Genomic DNA, 17,119 nt, shown 5'->3' on the forward strand with positions numbered 1-17,119 from the left:
GTTTGGTAAGTTTGTGCCACTCATGTTGCCTCTGTCGCACGGTCATGTCGCTTAGTGCTATTCAATATAAGAAGAATCAGGCCGTACCTAACCCAACAGGCTGCCCAGCTCCTATAGTACAGGCTTTGGTCATCTCCCGCCTCGACTACTGCAGCACCCTGCTAACAGAACTCCTATGCGCCCGGATGTGAAATTGCTGACTGTCTCGGTGGATTTGGCACAGAGAAGTGAGCGGTTTACAAAATGCAGGCAGTGTAATGGCAGGCTATAGTAACAAATTAGCTCCTAAGATATCACAGACTTGAGTAGGCATGGGTTTTATTAGTGATTTGTCTTGACAGCCGCAATGTTATTAGTGAGAGTCTGTGTTCCCATTTGTCATCACCTCATACGACCACACTTCTAAAAAGCCGAACTATCCCTCTGAAAGAGCACTGTTGCTCTTCTATTCTTCTTCAGAACCCAGTGGAGATGCATAGAGGAGCGGATAAAAGCAAATTAGAAACATTTGAATGAATAGCACATCATTCATTGTACATCAAGGTTTTCATCATCAGGCTAAAGCACATCTCCAAGGACTCACTGCCAACTAAGTGACAATTTCCCATTTAGTGTATGTTTAATTATTCTCTTTATCTCTTTCTTTTAGCGTTTCAGGCGTAAATGAGGCATTTCGCACACAAACACAAAAACAGAGATGAAGATTTAATAAATGTCCCCCCAGAAAAAGTCAACTATACAACTGTGCTTAAAGCCACTTTCCTCTGTCACCAATAGTGAAGGGTAAAATAATCTTATATACCTTTTTTTTGGATTTTCACAAAAAGCAGATTTTCAAATTTAGATACAGCCTTAACCCTTAGCATTAGGGTTACCTAATCCTCAAAATGTCTGTCTGGAGTTTTGTGCTTATTTTAACCTCTATGACTCAGTAGTGGTATCTTTTTTTGGAATGGTTGGTGCTGGGGCAGACCACTATCACAGCTGCGGACAGGAAGAGGCTGGACTGACCGATTAAAAAAGCCAGCTCTGTCCTTGGATGTCCCCTTGATCCAGTGGATGTGGTGGGAGAGAAGAGAATGACTTCCAAGCTATCATCTCTGATGGACAATCTCTCCCACACCATCTCAGCACTGGGCAGCTCCTTCAGTAACAGACTGAAACATCCTAAATGTCTGAAGGAACGGTATCACAGGTCGTTCCTCCCTGCAGCTGTTAGACTGTACAACAAGCTCTGCTCTCAGTAGACCATAACCAATCCTCATCCTACCAAGTACAATATACTTATATAATATTATTTCCCATGTTCAATTTTGTTTATAATGGAAATATCAAGCCCATACTGTGTATATTCTGCAAACAGTCTATAATGTACATTCTACATTCTATTTTAACTTTTTTATATAGTCTTAGTGTTAATATCTTTTTATATTGTACTTTTTTTTGGTAATGCATGTTTATTAGTTATTATCTTTATCTTTACCGTCTTTGCTGATGTAACAATGTAAATTTCCCCACTGCGGGACAAATGGAGGACTATCTTTTATTGAGGTTTTATTGAGAAAAAAACACTGTCGTTGTACATTTTTTTTACAGGTTTTAATTTGAAATTTGAACAATGTAAAACATATTTAAATTAACATTTGTTTGAGTCTCAAAATAATGGAAACTGTGTACGAAAAAGACGCTGATTCTCTGGCTTTCTGCAACAGCGCGAGTGAAATTACCATAATAACCACCGTTGGATTTTTTTCCGATAGCACACACCGTCGCGTAATTACACTTTGCATGGTGCTCGGTGTTAAAGGGTTAATATTGGCTGTTGTTTTTAGAAATAATGTCAAAACGGCAACACTTGTTAAATTGCTGAAATCCTTGTCCCTGTGTTGACCATTTCAGTTTGGTGTGATCATTAGCACTAAACATAATGTAGCTTACAGCTATGTACACCAGCTCACTGTTTGTGCTGCGGAGGTCCAGCTTTGTCTAATGGGGTGCATATTAAATATGTAGCCAAGTAAAAAAGCTGATAATGCACGATAAGAATGAGGAAGCACTCTATGCATTACACTGCAATCTTTGCTTAACCACAGTTAATGCCTGGAAGTCGAATGCATTAAAGTATTTCGGTGCTGGATCCTGCTTGTCTGGTTTACTTGTCAGCACAGTCAAGAAAAAAGATTCAGGAGAAAATGTTTGAAGAAAAGAAAATGTTATATTTTATTTATATACAGGTTAAGGTGCAGCTGGAGTTAAAAAAACAAAAAAAGAAGTTTGAGTGATACCACACTGGATTTTAATCCATAAAACTCTGTTGTGGTGGTACTTAATATGTATTTACAACAACAAATTGCCCTTCAGCACGTCCCTGGAGTCTGGTGATGAAGTTTACCAGCTGTCAAGTTCATATATATGTAATGACCACAATTTCGCAACAAAATAACAACAGCTTACTGCATTGGCTGTCAACTACAAGTGCTCATTATATCATCACACAGCTTGAAAGCTAAATTAATAAATAAAGTGCTCTCACTGACACTTGCTCAAGCCTGACAACAACAGCAGCGTGTAATTTCTTTGGAGAATCTACTTCAAATGCTTAGCAACGCATTGATGAAAAGCACAATTAGGGAGAGAGAGAGAGAGAGAAGTAGACAGCAACGATCCTCACACACGGCAAATAAGTGAACAAATGCAAACACGAGTTAACACATGTCCCTGTTCAGATTGCAAACGCACTCACCTTCCAGAGTCTCTCCACCCGGGACAACTTGCGTGTTTTCATTGTGATGGAGCAGCTGCATGTGAGTGTCAGTGCGAGGAAGAGAGTGAGGAGTGATGTGGACGCAGGGAGAGACAGAGAATAATGACCCGTTCATAAACGAGACACACCTCAACTCTCAGCACAAATAATCCCGACGTCAGCATCTCAGCACTAAGTTCCACACTTGAAGGTCTGTGGTCTGTGGTGTGTGTGTGTGTGTGTGTGCGTGTGTGGGCGCGTGTGTGTGTGCTGGCAGAGACACTTTTCAATCTGAAACACTGCCCCTGCTTCCTCGGGTGAAAACAACATCATCATAGAGAGCCCAGAATGAACCAACGGGAACGGGTGGCACTGGGGAAGGTCACGTTAATTTCACTGAGGAAGAATTGGACAGAACGGTGTTTCTCCTCCGTTGACCACCCACAGGAACCTCTGACACACAACTCTGGTGGAGGAGATCGAGACGACAGGCCCCCTTCACAACAATCAGCACCGAACCACTTACCTGGGCCATTAGCTGCATCTAGCCGTTCAGCTCAGATCAGCATTACACACCACACACAGAGCCACTTTATGGTGCTTTTTAACCAGGGTTGTTTATCCTGCCTCTCTGCTCCTGTTCTCCCTGGAGCCATTTACCCACAACACTGTCTTTCTGGACTGATAACAGTGCTTCGTTCACAGCTACAGGCCGATGCAGGTTAGAATTTCTTTGAAGTCTTAGCTCAGAAGAACCTAAGAGTCTGTGACCCCCGTGACCCTTAAGGTGTCAGTAAGTGCACATACTATCTGTGCCCTAAGGAATACTAAATGAAGTGTCAGATGTGACAGGGACTGTGCTCTCTGTGCGTGAAGTCTCTTTAACTTGTGAATGATTTAAAACCACTCAGAAAGCACAGACTTACAGAAGTTAGGCTTATACTTCAAGCCGCACCTATCAATATTTTGCAATGTAAACACTGTTTTTGCACAACATGAAAGAAAGTAGATTATCGCTCAACTCAGGCCTAAGGAAGATTAAGTTTGTGGGTAGAAAGTGAACACAGAGGAGCATTCAGAGGCAAAAGAGTCACACATTTGTTTTAAATGTTGGTTGACTGCTTACATTTACCAGGTGAGCAGAAACATCACTTCAAATGTGTGTAAATATTCTGTTCTACTGCCCCCCCCCAATGGCAAAAACAACAACTAATTGTGTGTGTGTGTAGACAACTTTTACTTCACCCGAAAAACATACAACATAACCTAAAAACAGACATCTTCTGATTCAGAATCAGATGCCAACCCACATTTCTACAGGTAGAAACTTAAAGTGCATATTTTTGGCTCAATCATCTATGAGGCCTTCCTATACATTCACCTATAAAGTATATTCCCGTGATGCATCAGCCAACTGGGGAGTAACAACAATCATCACATTTTGACTTTCCATTCTTTGGCAAAGTACAATTTGACAGGCTGCCAGCTTCAGAATAGCAAATCACTCAGTAGTTCTCCAGTTCTCTGCACCTCCACCACACAAAAAACAATCGTTATCTCCCCTATTTCTGTTCTGCTCCACGGGCGCCGCGCTGAACAATCATCACAAACGTCTGCGCTTGATTCCCAGCTTGGGGAAAAGCAACCTGACTACCAGCTTAGAGGACGAGGAGGGGGATATTGGCTGACGATGATGAAATACATACGCAGCTGTGCGGTAGCGACAGAAAAAAGCCCTCCACACACTGACAATTACCAACAAGTAAAGTATACATACTCATTGTCACAACACACACTACTACTTCAGAGCCAAGATGCAGCAAACAAATACTTGCTCTGATGTCGAATCTGACTAATGATGAGCTTCCTAAGAAATAGAAAATAAAAAAGGCACCAGCCTTCAAACCCACCTTCATGGCTGGAGCGACAAAACTTTTCTCTCCCTTCAGTCGCGGCCAAACCAGAAAGCACACAGGAGGTCTGACGAAGGACGCAACATGAAAACCTCCCTCATGTGTTATTCATCAGAAGACTACACCAGAGCCTGGAGGCAGGAGAGGCCCTGCTTAGTCGTGGCATCATTTTGTGAGAGCGCCAATAACAGCCGAAGCTTGTTGCAGGTCCTCGCACGGGTTGAGCTAACTGCTTTCATCATGGCTGTCTTTCTTTGTTCAAAATCCCTGGTAACACCTCTGCTTTTCATGCTGCAACAAGGGTCTGATGTGGAAAAGGTCTATCAACATACAGCATCTGCATGCTCCACCACAAAATTGTACAACACTTGTTAGAAAGCCCACATCGAGCTTTAAGCCCCATCGAGATTCAGACCTGGTATTTAGATCCCTCCTCAAGGATCAAGTCACACGTAGATAGCGTTAAGTACGACTGTTCACACCTGGATCCGTCTCCTGTGACCAAATGTGATCAGATCTATCTCGCCTCACCTGCCCTGTATTCAAATACGTCCTGACGTAATCGGCGCTTTAAACATGTCTGACTGACATGAAATAGGACGGTATTGTAGCAGTGTCTACAAATAAACCCAAATACGGCCAGCGATCGGAGTAAATAAATGTTCAGTTCACACTGAAACAGACTATATTCATGCTGCTCAGTAATGCGTCCACATCAGTCCCCAAACCACCTCTAAATGTGGTTTTTGGGATCAAATTTTGGTGATGCTCTACTAAGACAATGTTGACTTTGCAGCATTGACTTTCCTTTCATGTGTGCATGAGAGTGCGTCCCCCAGGGGTGCGTCGCTGCTGTATCATGGCCGGGTCGATAAAAGAACCCGCCTGTGTGACACAACATATTACTGCTGCCTGGACTCAGCCCAGAAAACATCTGTGAGAGAAGCCAGAAGAAATGGTAGCAACACCGCTGCTCTAATTCCCGCCAGCAGACATGGTGTAAAAGAGAATTTCCTTCTCTCGCTTTAGGGTCGCTTTCATTATCGCAGTCACAGAGGACGAGAGTCTCAGTTTTAGCATAAATAAAAGCAGGGGAGATGATCTGGTGTGCATCCTCTGGTTTCTCCTGCATAACCCCACGCATCTGTTATGATCTTTAGCCCCGCCTCAATTAAACGTTACAATTAAGCAAATGGCTTTGATGAGTCTTTGTCTTCCTCAGTTAGAAAAAAGGTCTCTGTCTGTGTCTCCAGGTCAGACCAATCCCTCCCTGATGTTGCTAGGGCGACCATGCAACCTTCCCAAATTAAATGCAGAGGTGACATCATGTGTCTCTTACAATGTAAGCTGTCAGCTTTTTAGTTTAAAAATTGAATATCCATTTCTTTGTTGATGTTTTATTTATTTATTCATCTACCTACTGAAGGATTTTTGACCTAATTTTCACAGATGGCATCCTACATTAAGATAGCAGCGGTGAGGAATGTGCCTGAGGCTATGTTTCACAAGAACCAAGCCTGAGCTCACCCGCAGCTGTACTGTATGTCCAAAAATATAGGCCAGTGTTTCGTTGGCACAATGGTTGGACCACAACAGTCTCTAGTGGCGGAACAGACAAAGTGCAGGGAAAATCTATGAAAATGTCCCAGTGCTTGTTGTTTGAGATAATGAAATGAGGCAGAACTAATATTAACCCTTAGAACACAGAGCATTTCGGCTGCTCTGTGTGTAACATGCAGTGTCTTATTTTCCAGCACAACCTAGGCAATCTGATGTTTCTCATTTTCACCAACTACATAAAGATAAAAAATGTTTGATTTTGATGATTTGGAAATACGTCACAGTTCAAAGTTCACTAGACGTGTTTCTTGTGAACAAAAAGAAAAGAAAAACTTCTGCAGAATTATTGCTACTACAAATGCGATATAAAAGGATTCATAACTTTGACTCAACAACAAAAACATTTTTAAAGCCTGAATATGTGACCTATAAACACACACACCCCCAGGATGTCCATATAAGGAGTTGTGTATTATTATTCCCACAGCAATCTACAGATCTGCGCCGCGTGAGCACTAAGGGTTAACAAACAGCAGACAGTAAAGTAAATGAATGCTTCAACTAACAAAGACGTTCCCTCGTCATCTCTTAAGACATGCTGCACTGCTGTTATCCAACCAGTTACAGAGAAAACTTGTCTGAAGTTAAAAAAAAAGAAGATCGAATGGGAGAATGAATTTATATTAAGAAATGATGGATGAAATTCTTAAAAGCAGCGGAAATCTGAATGATACGCAGTTACATCACATCAGTAGAATGAGCGTTTGATTTACTGAAGATGTGACTGACACCAACAATGAAGGAGTTTGTTTGTTTGTTTGTTTGCTTGCATGTACGTTTAATGGGGCTACATTTTGCCCAGAAAGATTACAGTTATAAATGTGTCAGCGCGACGTGAAAGGGAATAAAAGTTTGACACCTGATGATGATGCGTTTGTTTCTTCACATCATCTCCGCGAGCAAAAAGTTCCGACGCTCAACAACAGCCGCCTGACAGGATCCTGGTCTCATCATGGATTATTATGGACTGTCTGCGTTTAAACCCTGACTGATAGCTCTGTCAGCTTGTGTAATAATACAGTAAATTATCGAGAGGAAGAGGAGCCAGTCTCAGAGCCAGGCAGCAGAGGCAGAGCGGCCTGCTGACACGCTGTTGACAGTTCTGCTGGGGTGGGTGGGGAGATGGTGAGAGGGATGATGAGTGTTGACGTGCCGTGCGGGGGATGAATGACCTGTTGAGATGCCCGTTGGGGGAAAAAAGAGTTAAAGAATAAAAAAAAAATGGTCAATAGTGAATAAGTCACTCAGCAGCAGCCTACACAGTAACAGTGAAACAGGAGTAGAGGCTCAGGCCGAAAGAGGCCGACTATTTTCAGATTGAAGAGGAGAAAAAACAAACATGTCATAGTTACAGTGGACAGTGTGTGTTGCGTGACAGAAGCAAAGGACACTCAGAGTGTGCAACGTGAGACCTGAGTCATCTCCAGATGGCAGTCAAAGCCACCAAGAAGCAGCAGAATGTGTGTGTGTGTGTGTGTGTGTTCCTCGAGCTCACAGCCTCACCCTCTCCACCTTTGCAACCATGGCAACGCTGAGCAAGAGGTCCTGCTGAGGATGCTTTGTTGTCCTTAGGGGAGGAGCAGCACTGGGCGACAGCACATTGGCTTTGTGTGCCTTTTGCTGCGCACTGGCTCATACGGTCAATCACAAAATTGTATTTTCCGACTTCCTGCGTTCTAATGCCAATTCCTTACATTTTGAGATCAGCTTTGAGATCCAGGGTTCAGCATGTTTTATAACAGTGGATCAGGTGACCATGCACAGGGAAGGAACTGCTCAGTGAGTTATCCCTCTGCAGTCCCCTGTGGCACAGTGAAGCAATTCACCATCTTTCAGCTGATTGTTTTGGATTTATGGCCTGCAGCTGCACTGTTTTGGTTCACTCTCATAGCTCTCATCATCCTTTGCAGGTGGCTATACTCACATCCTGCCCAGAACTAAGACTGTACAGATGGGTTAGAAAATAAAGCCAGATCAGAGAAGACCAAAACAGACAGTTCATAGAATGAATAGGCCTTGGACTTGAATGCAGCATATGGACACAAATATTACTCAAAATAAATTACAAATACACCAACAGACAGACGCAGATCTATAATAACTGCCAGAGGCTGTCATTAAAGCTAAGTGGTTTGTGTTGTTGTTGATACTATTATTTGCATCCTTCATCTGAAAATCAGTAAATACTGATCAGATCTGACTGAAGAATTCACTTCTGAAACTTCTCGTGGCCACTTCTTTGTGATTTCACTCATCCGTCTCGCTTTACTAGCACAATGTTGCCTTTGCCTCCATTTCCCACTTCCTGTGTGCAGGGTGGACCAACACACAGAGACAGTTGTGTGGAGCTGATGGGCTTAATCGGTCAGAATGTCCCAGGCGTGTTTATATTTAAAAGTTAACTCACACACACACACACAACTGATTGACAGCGGAACAAAAAGCGTGTCCTCAAATAAAGTCCTTTTTTTGTGGCAAGTGCTCCACACGCCTCTACCACTTTTTGTACTTTGTATTCAGCCGGCTTTACACCTTCAAAAGGAAAAAGGCATTGTGCTTCCATCGATAATCATATATTTAACTCATTACTCATTACAGTTATAAGTAAAAACTGATGGAGGGTTAACTCAATAATGTAAAGCAATGGGGCAGAGGGTGGCCAGGTCTTTGAGGCACTAACCTTTGATTTTTACACTGGGTTTAAAGCAAACCAAATACCCTTTTTTTCATTACTCATCATTCCCCATCTCTCTCCTCTGTCACCTTATTTTTGTGTAATATTTCAACTGGTAAGTCTAAAAAGAGACAGATAAGTGGACTGAACACAGCACACAGACACAAACACACACACACACAGGGAAAATGTGGCTTTTTGCACCACCTTTGCAAATGCAAAAGGATTTTCTGGGGATTCACCATCATTTTGGAGGATTGCAGCGGGTCATAAAAGCAGCGGCAGTCTTCAGAGAGAGAGCGAAGACAGCCTCATCTCATCGCGCTGCTCTCCTTCTTATCTTGTTGTGCTCCATCTGCCTGATTTATCAGAGCTCCGGGCCTCAATGGCAGCGCAGCGCTAAACTAAGACTTGGGACGCGGGCCAAAGTGTCTAACTCACATGTGGAGTATGTCTAAGTTGAAGGCACAAATAAGTGCACATACGTAGGAGGACAGACAGCATCATGTGTGTCCCGCTGACGATATACAATTTTATCTACGGGAAAAATGACGATGCATGGTGTAATTCATTTCTGAAGGTTTATAAAGCACTGTGTAAACACACACTGACTCGAATATCCGTCGTGCTACTCGAAACAAGCGTTTAGTTCACACACATAACCTTCACAGAAACAGCTGTTAGTCTCACACACACACACACACACACACGTGTGTTGCCTGCCTGTCACATGCTCACCCCAGATATTTAACCCTGTATATCATAGTGCACTGTGACTATTACAATACTCATCACTGCTCTTTTTTCTTTAAAAAGTGACTCCACTTCTTGCACTTCTTGCAAAAAAAGAACTCACCTCGGGGGCACCTCGAGTTCTCGACCTGTGCCAGAATTTGAACGGGCAACCTTCCAGTTACAAGCCCAGTTCCCTTCCTCTTCCTAATTAAATTTATACAGATTTTCTTTATTGTCATTGAACATTCTGTTGAGGATGGAAGGCTTTCGATTATTATTTCATTATCAGGTCTTCTTCCGTAGCACAGAATGTTCCCAATTTAAAGTGAAGTGGATGATAAAGCACATTTGAGCGGACGCCATTGTGATTGACAGCTCTCATCATCCAATAAGTGCCTGGACGCGGGTGACGGCTGCCAATTTCTGGTTTCATAAACTGACATGGCCACTGTCAAATCACTCATCTCAAGCCTTTGTGTTGTGCAGAGCACAGGCACGGCCTGGTATCCGGTCAACAGAGCACACAGGGCACACGTGGGGAGGTAGAGACAAGACCTGTGGCCCTGAAAGGTCAAGGTTCCAGACAAAGAGTAAATGAATGGCGCCCAGAGTCACAAACAGAAAGTAAGTCAGGATCATGAGAAGGAGTAAGTGGAGCAGTGTTAGAATAAATGTTATTTTTCCATTCCACTTTATGTTGTGAAAGTTCATCATGTCTACTGATTGAACTTGTTTTTTTAGACAAAAGGAACAACAGCTGGACCACACACGCCAAAACTGTTTTGCATCCAGAGGCCAAAGTCCAGTCTATGGTTGGATGGTTGGAGCTCTCTTATGCCATAACACTGAAGCTCCCAAACTACCTCACTACTCTCACTTTAATCTACAAGGTACTGTTTAAATGGAAAGAAGTCCAAACTGTCCTCGAACATCTGCAATGGAGAATCTCAGGTGTTATTATCTGATGTGTGTTATGATTCTTCTAAGTGTCTGTTCTTGCATTGTCCTTAAATGTGTTTCATAATTGTTCCCGTCTTCGAAAGGAGATCATGACCGCACTGAGGCTGCCCGACTAAATAAAGCTTAAATAAAAACGTCTCTGTTTCAAAACTCCTCTTTCACCACCAGCAGCTGCCTTCACTTTCCCGACATTACGGAGGCTTTGTTTTACAGGCTATGCGCACATTTTAGGAGCAGCTGATCAAAAGTCAAATTAGAATAATTTCCCATTACATTTTCATAAATCTGCAGCCACTGAGGGAAACACATTACCATGCATTAGAGCACAGCATGCATGGTTCACATTAAGGCAGCACTGCGGAATATGAGTTTATCACTGACGACTGGAGCTTTATGAACACAAATTCAAAGCTCTTATCACACACATCATAATTACAAAGCAGCTATTTGGAGTTAAACTGATGTTGGCTTACAATGTATAAATGTTGGTGGTGATTAACAGGATAAATTGATATTATAACTAATTCAGCTACTGACATAAGCCCACAGTAGTACAGAGCATGATAAAAGCTTTTAGATGTGGCTCAGCGGCATGAATCTGAGATTTGTCTTAATTACAACACCATAAATAGTTTTCTTTTTTAATTATATGAAATTATATTACAGCCGCACTCAGCAGAGGCTTTTTACATCAGAACTCAATAAAGGACAATGAGGAATTTCTCTTTGAGACAGTAATGGCGCATTTCCACTGGATCTAGCGTTTCCACTAGCCTAGTACCCGGTACCAGGTACTATTTTTAGTACCTGCTTCGGCGAGGTTCCAAGCGTGTTAAATAGGTGCTATGCGATGATTGGTCAGACTGCCGGCCACTGACTGGCCAGAGTCCCGTCACAGGAAGAGACGTCCCACATTTAACCCATCCTCTACTAGGAATTAAGAGCTGAGCAGCGCCCGGGGAGCAATGGGGGTTGGGTCCCTTGCTCAGGGGTACCTCAGCCCTTTGACCTGGTGGGGACTCAAATCTGCAACTGTCCAGTTACAAGCCAAGTTCCGTTTCCACCTGGCCATGGCAGCCCCAAACCAAGACTCAAATGTTTTTTTTTTGTAAATGTGTTGTAAATTGAAAACACAAAACCTGTACAACTCTAGTGTTTTGGTTTTTTTTTCATTTTAAATTGTTGATACGCTATTTTAACATGCAGTAAATTGTAAATAAAGGCAGGTAAAACCTCACGAGGAAGCACTCAACTGCCTTGTGTTTGTATTGTTTTGCATCCGACATCCACAACAGTTTGTTGAATGTCTTTGTTATCGTTCAGCATCACACTGTGAAACACAAACAAAGACAGAATGGTCACGTTTCCTAATGTGATTGCCCCATAAAGACAAAAAAGTCACAATATTTCACCTTCACGTTAGGAAACAATCAATCAAAAGGACACCCAGGTTTCTGTTTGCAGTAAAGAGTGGCGAGGAGGAGAAACAACTGCTCCTGTTATTTCCCTGTCGGTGACTCAAAACCACAAAACACTCATGTTGGCACACAGAGCACAGCAACAATTAATCAATTCAATAAAGATGCTACAAAGACACAGGGTTTGTGTTGTGAGCTTAAACACCCCAGTGAACAAATTACCGTTTACAGTTTTGAGCAAACAGCAAAGCGTGCGTCTGGCTCTGCAAGATTTGAGAAGCGGGCTGAACAGCTGTAAATATCTGGACAAATGAAAATAAACTACGCCATTTCAGAGTCCATTTTTACCCTTTACCTTATGAAAAATAAATGGAAACAACATGAGCTAATCCAAACTTTTACACTCGAAGGAAGGGTTGGAAATAACACTCTTTGAAATCCTCCGCTCTTCTCCCGAGGCAAGAGGCAATTTCATGCTTCAGCACAACTCAGGGGGAACATCAGTACTAGAGGTGACTTCAAGGTTAACAGTGCAAACCTTATACATATGCTAAAAATCCAGTAATAGCTCCTGACCACACTTCTAGAACCATTAGGGGAAAAAAATCATTATTTTGAATCTTCCTCTTAAAAGTGCCCATCAGGGGCATAAAATGAACACGGGGGGGATTTTGAATGAAACATGAGAATGTGGCGATCAGTGAGAAGTTGCAGTTTACCCTCCTGACAGCAGATGCGTCGTCAGCACTGAGCCTGTTGCCACCATTATCTCTTGACTCTCGGTGTGACGGACATCAATAATTCAGAGGAACATCCAAGTGTTGGCAGCAGCCAGTTAACAATGAAGGGCCAGTGAAGCACATTTGTGTTTGCGCTGTGTCCTGTGCAACAAGCCACACATTGTATACTAACAAATGCACATGACACGGGTCCAGGCCATTAAATCTGGCACTGGCGTCTTTGTTTAGAAAGAACCTGAGAACAAAGTCAAAACAATGTATATGGAGAGACATGATTTCATACTGATAAACCTTTAGAAATATATGTATTATTTAATACGTGGCAAACATTTGTGACATCACGCATACAAATCTGAACTCCTGTACTGAAGCCAACAAAAGCTGTCAATCACACGGGGGCGTTGCTCGTCTATTTTCCTGTAAACAGTAACGTTAAAGAAGACCTGAAACGAGTGATTGAGACCATTAACTCCTCAGGAAATTGTTTGCTAACGTTATAAATCAAAGCCAGCTCCATGAAAGCGTGTTAAAATTTAATGGGGTTCAGCATCGAGCAGCGTTCTCCACATATAAGTCAAAAGAAAATCTCCAGTGATAATTACAGTTGTAACAACTAACTCTCAAAAAACCACAGAACCAAAACTAAGCCAAGTCTTCTCATTGTACAGAATAGAAAATCAACTTGGTTACTTTCAGTTCTTCCCCCCAAAAAACAACTGCTTTTGGAGTTGCAGTTCCACTTCTGCCTCCATTTTCCAATTAAAAAATAATGTTGATTTCCCAGCTCCACATGACAAATACCACTACTGTATAGGGGACTGTGAGTGATGTGGCTGAAGCCACGTTTATGTTTTTGTCCAAAGCGTGTGGCAATTTCAGCACCACAGACAGCGACAAAGGAAAAGCACTGTGTCTCTTTGCGTCAACAACTGCACAAAATCATGTGGCATTTGCACATTTCGAATCCAAATATGTCCAAATGCACACATGATGACAAAGGGGGAGAAAGAAAACATTGCATTGCATAATCCTTATTCTTAAACTTTTGAAACAGCCTGTAAACATTAAGCCAATGACAGAGCATCTAAAGCCTGAGGTATAGAGTTGAAGCATGTGTGTGTGTTATAGTGTAGTAGTATAGCTGTGATGTGTGAGAAGGAATCATCTATCTGCAAAGCTTGCATATAGGATCGAGAGCTACAGTGTGTCGGCAAGTGAAGCATAATGTGTCTTACATCCTCATCCTCCCGCAAGCATTTTTTGCGGTACGGCACGTGCGGTCTGCCATCGCTGAGCTGCTGCGGGGTCTTCACTGCGTTTTCTTCGTCTGCCACCTGTCCGCCCAGGAGACGGCTGGCCTCAGGTGGGTGCGGGAACGAATTGGCCGTGTTGATCTTCCCGGTGAATCTTTGATACAGCGAAGTCATCATTTAAAGGAAATAACTCACAGCATGTCAGAGCCACGGATGGATGGTGATCGGGGTTTTTTTTCTTTTTTTTTTTTTTGGTTTTCTGTGCGCTTCGAGGAGACCCAATAACGCGGCCAATTTTCACCACCAGAATGGAGCAATAATAAAAGAAAGAAGGAAAAAAAAAAAAGATAAGCTGAGGGTATTTAACGAGGGTCTGTGGACAGTGGATGACTCACAGTTCAAAGTGGCAGAGCGATGAAGCTGAAACCTTGGCGGTGATGACCTTTTTTCTTTATCCAGGCGCACAGCAGACTGCTGGGTTGTAGGTGTCAATAGTTACTCTCTTCTGTATTCACAACACGTTGTCTCCCCCTCTTCAATATCCCAATGTCTCCATCCATCGGCGAGATAGCAGACGGATGCGCAGAGTTCCCGACCAGATTTTGGATCGCGTCCAGACTCGACAAAAACAAAAGCGCAAAAGATAATGTCTCCACACTTTGGGCTGTGTGGTTTCTTCTTCTTCTTTTTTTTTTGGCGGACAGCCTTGGAGTAGTGTCAGAGACGCAGGGAGCACCGGCGGTGTTTACTCTCCTCCGCGGACGCGCTCTGCATGAGAAGTGACCAAGACTGAGAGCAGCTCCACCGTTACACCAACTGTCATAAACGAGCTACTGCGCAAAACATGTGCCATAAACGCACTCGTAGCACCTCAGTTCACCCTCATGTACATCCTTTGACGGTCTTTGAAGTCTCACTAGAATATGATTTCTTGAATTAAGAGTTTAACAAAAGCCCATAAATGGCTGCACATGGTACCAGGACAGAGCGCGAGTGCCTCCCTGTGGCGCAGTGCATTACAGCAGACTGAACCCCAACATAGAATCTACTATACACGTATAATGTGCAACATAAATCTTGTTTAATGAGAATAAAGTTATAATAACCTCAGATGCAAGTAAATTTACTTAGTAAGTATTAAGCATTGTTTGTACTGGCACAAATGAGTTCTTAAATTGATTAGATGTCGCAGTATGACTAACAGTAAGAGCTCAATATTGTTTTTTAAGTAGTTAAAGACAGACTTGAAGTTAAAGCTGCAGTGTGTTGTTTTGGGGATTTTTTGTACAGTCGCTGATTAATATTCTCCCTCTGCGCGTGCTGCACCCTTCGTCTGTCTAACAAAACAATCACACCTGACTGAGGGCGAGCATTTGTGTACGTATGTGTTATTATTATTTATTTACCTGTCAAACTGCCGAACGCTCAGGTTTTCTGAGGAGAATAATTATCTGTAAATAACTTTTTGGAGGGTACTCCAGCTGTCTCACTTTACTAGCGTTACATTGCTGTTGTCTCCGTCTTAAGCTGGGGACACACTGCGAGATTTTTGTGTCACAGTTGGGCAGAGTCTGCGCCAGTCAGCACTAGTTGGGGACAGTCGGCATGGCTGGTTTGGCACAGTAATCTGTTAGCGTGTGAGAGTGTGTGATTACTGATCCGACTGCAAACACATGTTGCGACAGGAAGTGGCGGGAATATAACGACTGTCGCTCCCGTAAGAGTTTCATGGGTTCAGTTGGCTTCACAAAGTGGTGTAGTCTGTGATCCCTCACCAGACACAGCCGTTAAATGTGTGATCCCGTCTTTCAGTCGTCATAAAAAAACTCATCTGATAATGGTTTGAACGCAACAGACAGCATTTTCAAGTCTCATAGAGAGTTTTCTTTAAATCCCAAGACTCCAAAAACATCAGTGTTTGTTCGCACCCTTAATTTGCACAGTTGCCCTCCCTCTAAAGTCAGTTTACTCACACGTGGTATTCAGCTTCCATTGCAGGTAGATTTCAAGGTTGAAGGGCTCATAGACAGCTTCACAGCAAATGCTAACAATATTGGCTTATGCGTGATATAGAGGAGGTGGTCAAACTGTTGCCATCGCTGTCATAAATGCCTCAGACGAACAACGCCTCAGCCGCCCACCGTGTCAGCTCCAACTATCACTCCACCGGGCCGAGCCGTATTTCAAAAGAAATAGGTCATCTTAACAGGAGTACGGCTTCAAAGCAGCCCTCAAGCTCAGCTCAGCTCAACAACAGCCCCTCGATATTCTGTGCCACCGCTCTGCATCTTCCGTTCACTGAAGCCAAGTTCATTCCGTAATTGTATCATGGTGCAACAAAGACGACAGCGAAAGGAGAAAACATTCCCATTCAGTTCTGAATGAAAGTATTAATTATTCTTTTCCAAATGGTGACTCATCTCTGCTCAAAAGAATGATGGCTTGCATTATGATAGAACATGCATCTGGAAGAAAAGATATGGATTTCAAAGGTTTGGTCATTCATTCAAAAACAAGGACATTACTGCCTCTGACTAATTAAAGCGATTCTCTGTTCCTTCCTTCCTCTCCATTTTAAAATCAATTTCCCTTTGATTGTTAATGTTGTTCATGAAGTAATTGAAGCACAAGTTTTTGATGTTTGATGTTTATGAATGCTTTTTAACCGGAGTCTTCTGTTTTGGGCTTTACATCTGGGCTTCCAGCAGCTTCCCCCTCTTCCACAGTGGCTTCCAATTTGGTTCCGGTCATCATTTGTTTCTGTTGGTTCATAAATGCCTTTGCTGGGTGTGCACACCCCTTGGGAAATAGGTCTTAGTCACTTGTCGTCCATCCCAGCAGCACTGATAGATGTCTTCCAGTCACCTTCACCTTGTTGGAGAGCCATTGTGCCTGGCTGCTTTAACACTCCCCTCAGGACCATGGCAGACAGCCTGGGCTCAGCTCGCTCCCCCATATCGCCGCCTCACAGATACAGCAGGTGACTGGAGCGATGCCTTTCCCCAGTCTCTCTCACATCGCTGCAGTCAAGCTCTGCAGTACGGGCGGTAAAAGACAACCGTA

General features: G+C 42.9%; 1 protein-coding gene across 1 annotated transcript in view; it reads right to left on the reverse strand.

Annotated features, from left to right (window-relative positions):
- Positions 1-15,052, reverse strand: part of LOC122782264 (dipeptidyl aminopeptidase-like protein 6) — a 50,540-nt gene extending 35,488 nt beyond the window's left edge. Inside the window, exon 1 of the mRNA XM_044046554.1 lies at positions 14,039-15,052. Within this exon, the coding sequence (XP_043902489.1) occupies positions 14,039-14,233 (195 nt within the window). The 5' untranslated portion in view covers positions 14,234-15,052. The remainder of the gene's footprint in view (positions 1-14,038) is intronic.
- Between the last annotated feature and the right edge of the window lie 2,067 nt (positions 15,053-17,119).

Source organism: Solea senegalensis, linkage group LG1 (assembly GCF_019176455.1).
Source record: "Solea senegalensis isolate Sse05_10M linkage group LG1, IFAPA_SoseM_1, whole genome shotgun sequence".
In the NCBI taxonomy this organism is placed as follows: Eukaryota; Metazoa; Chordata; class Actinopteri; order Pleuronectiformes; family Soleidae; genus Solea; species Solea senegalensis.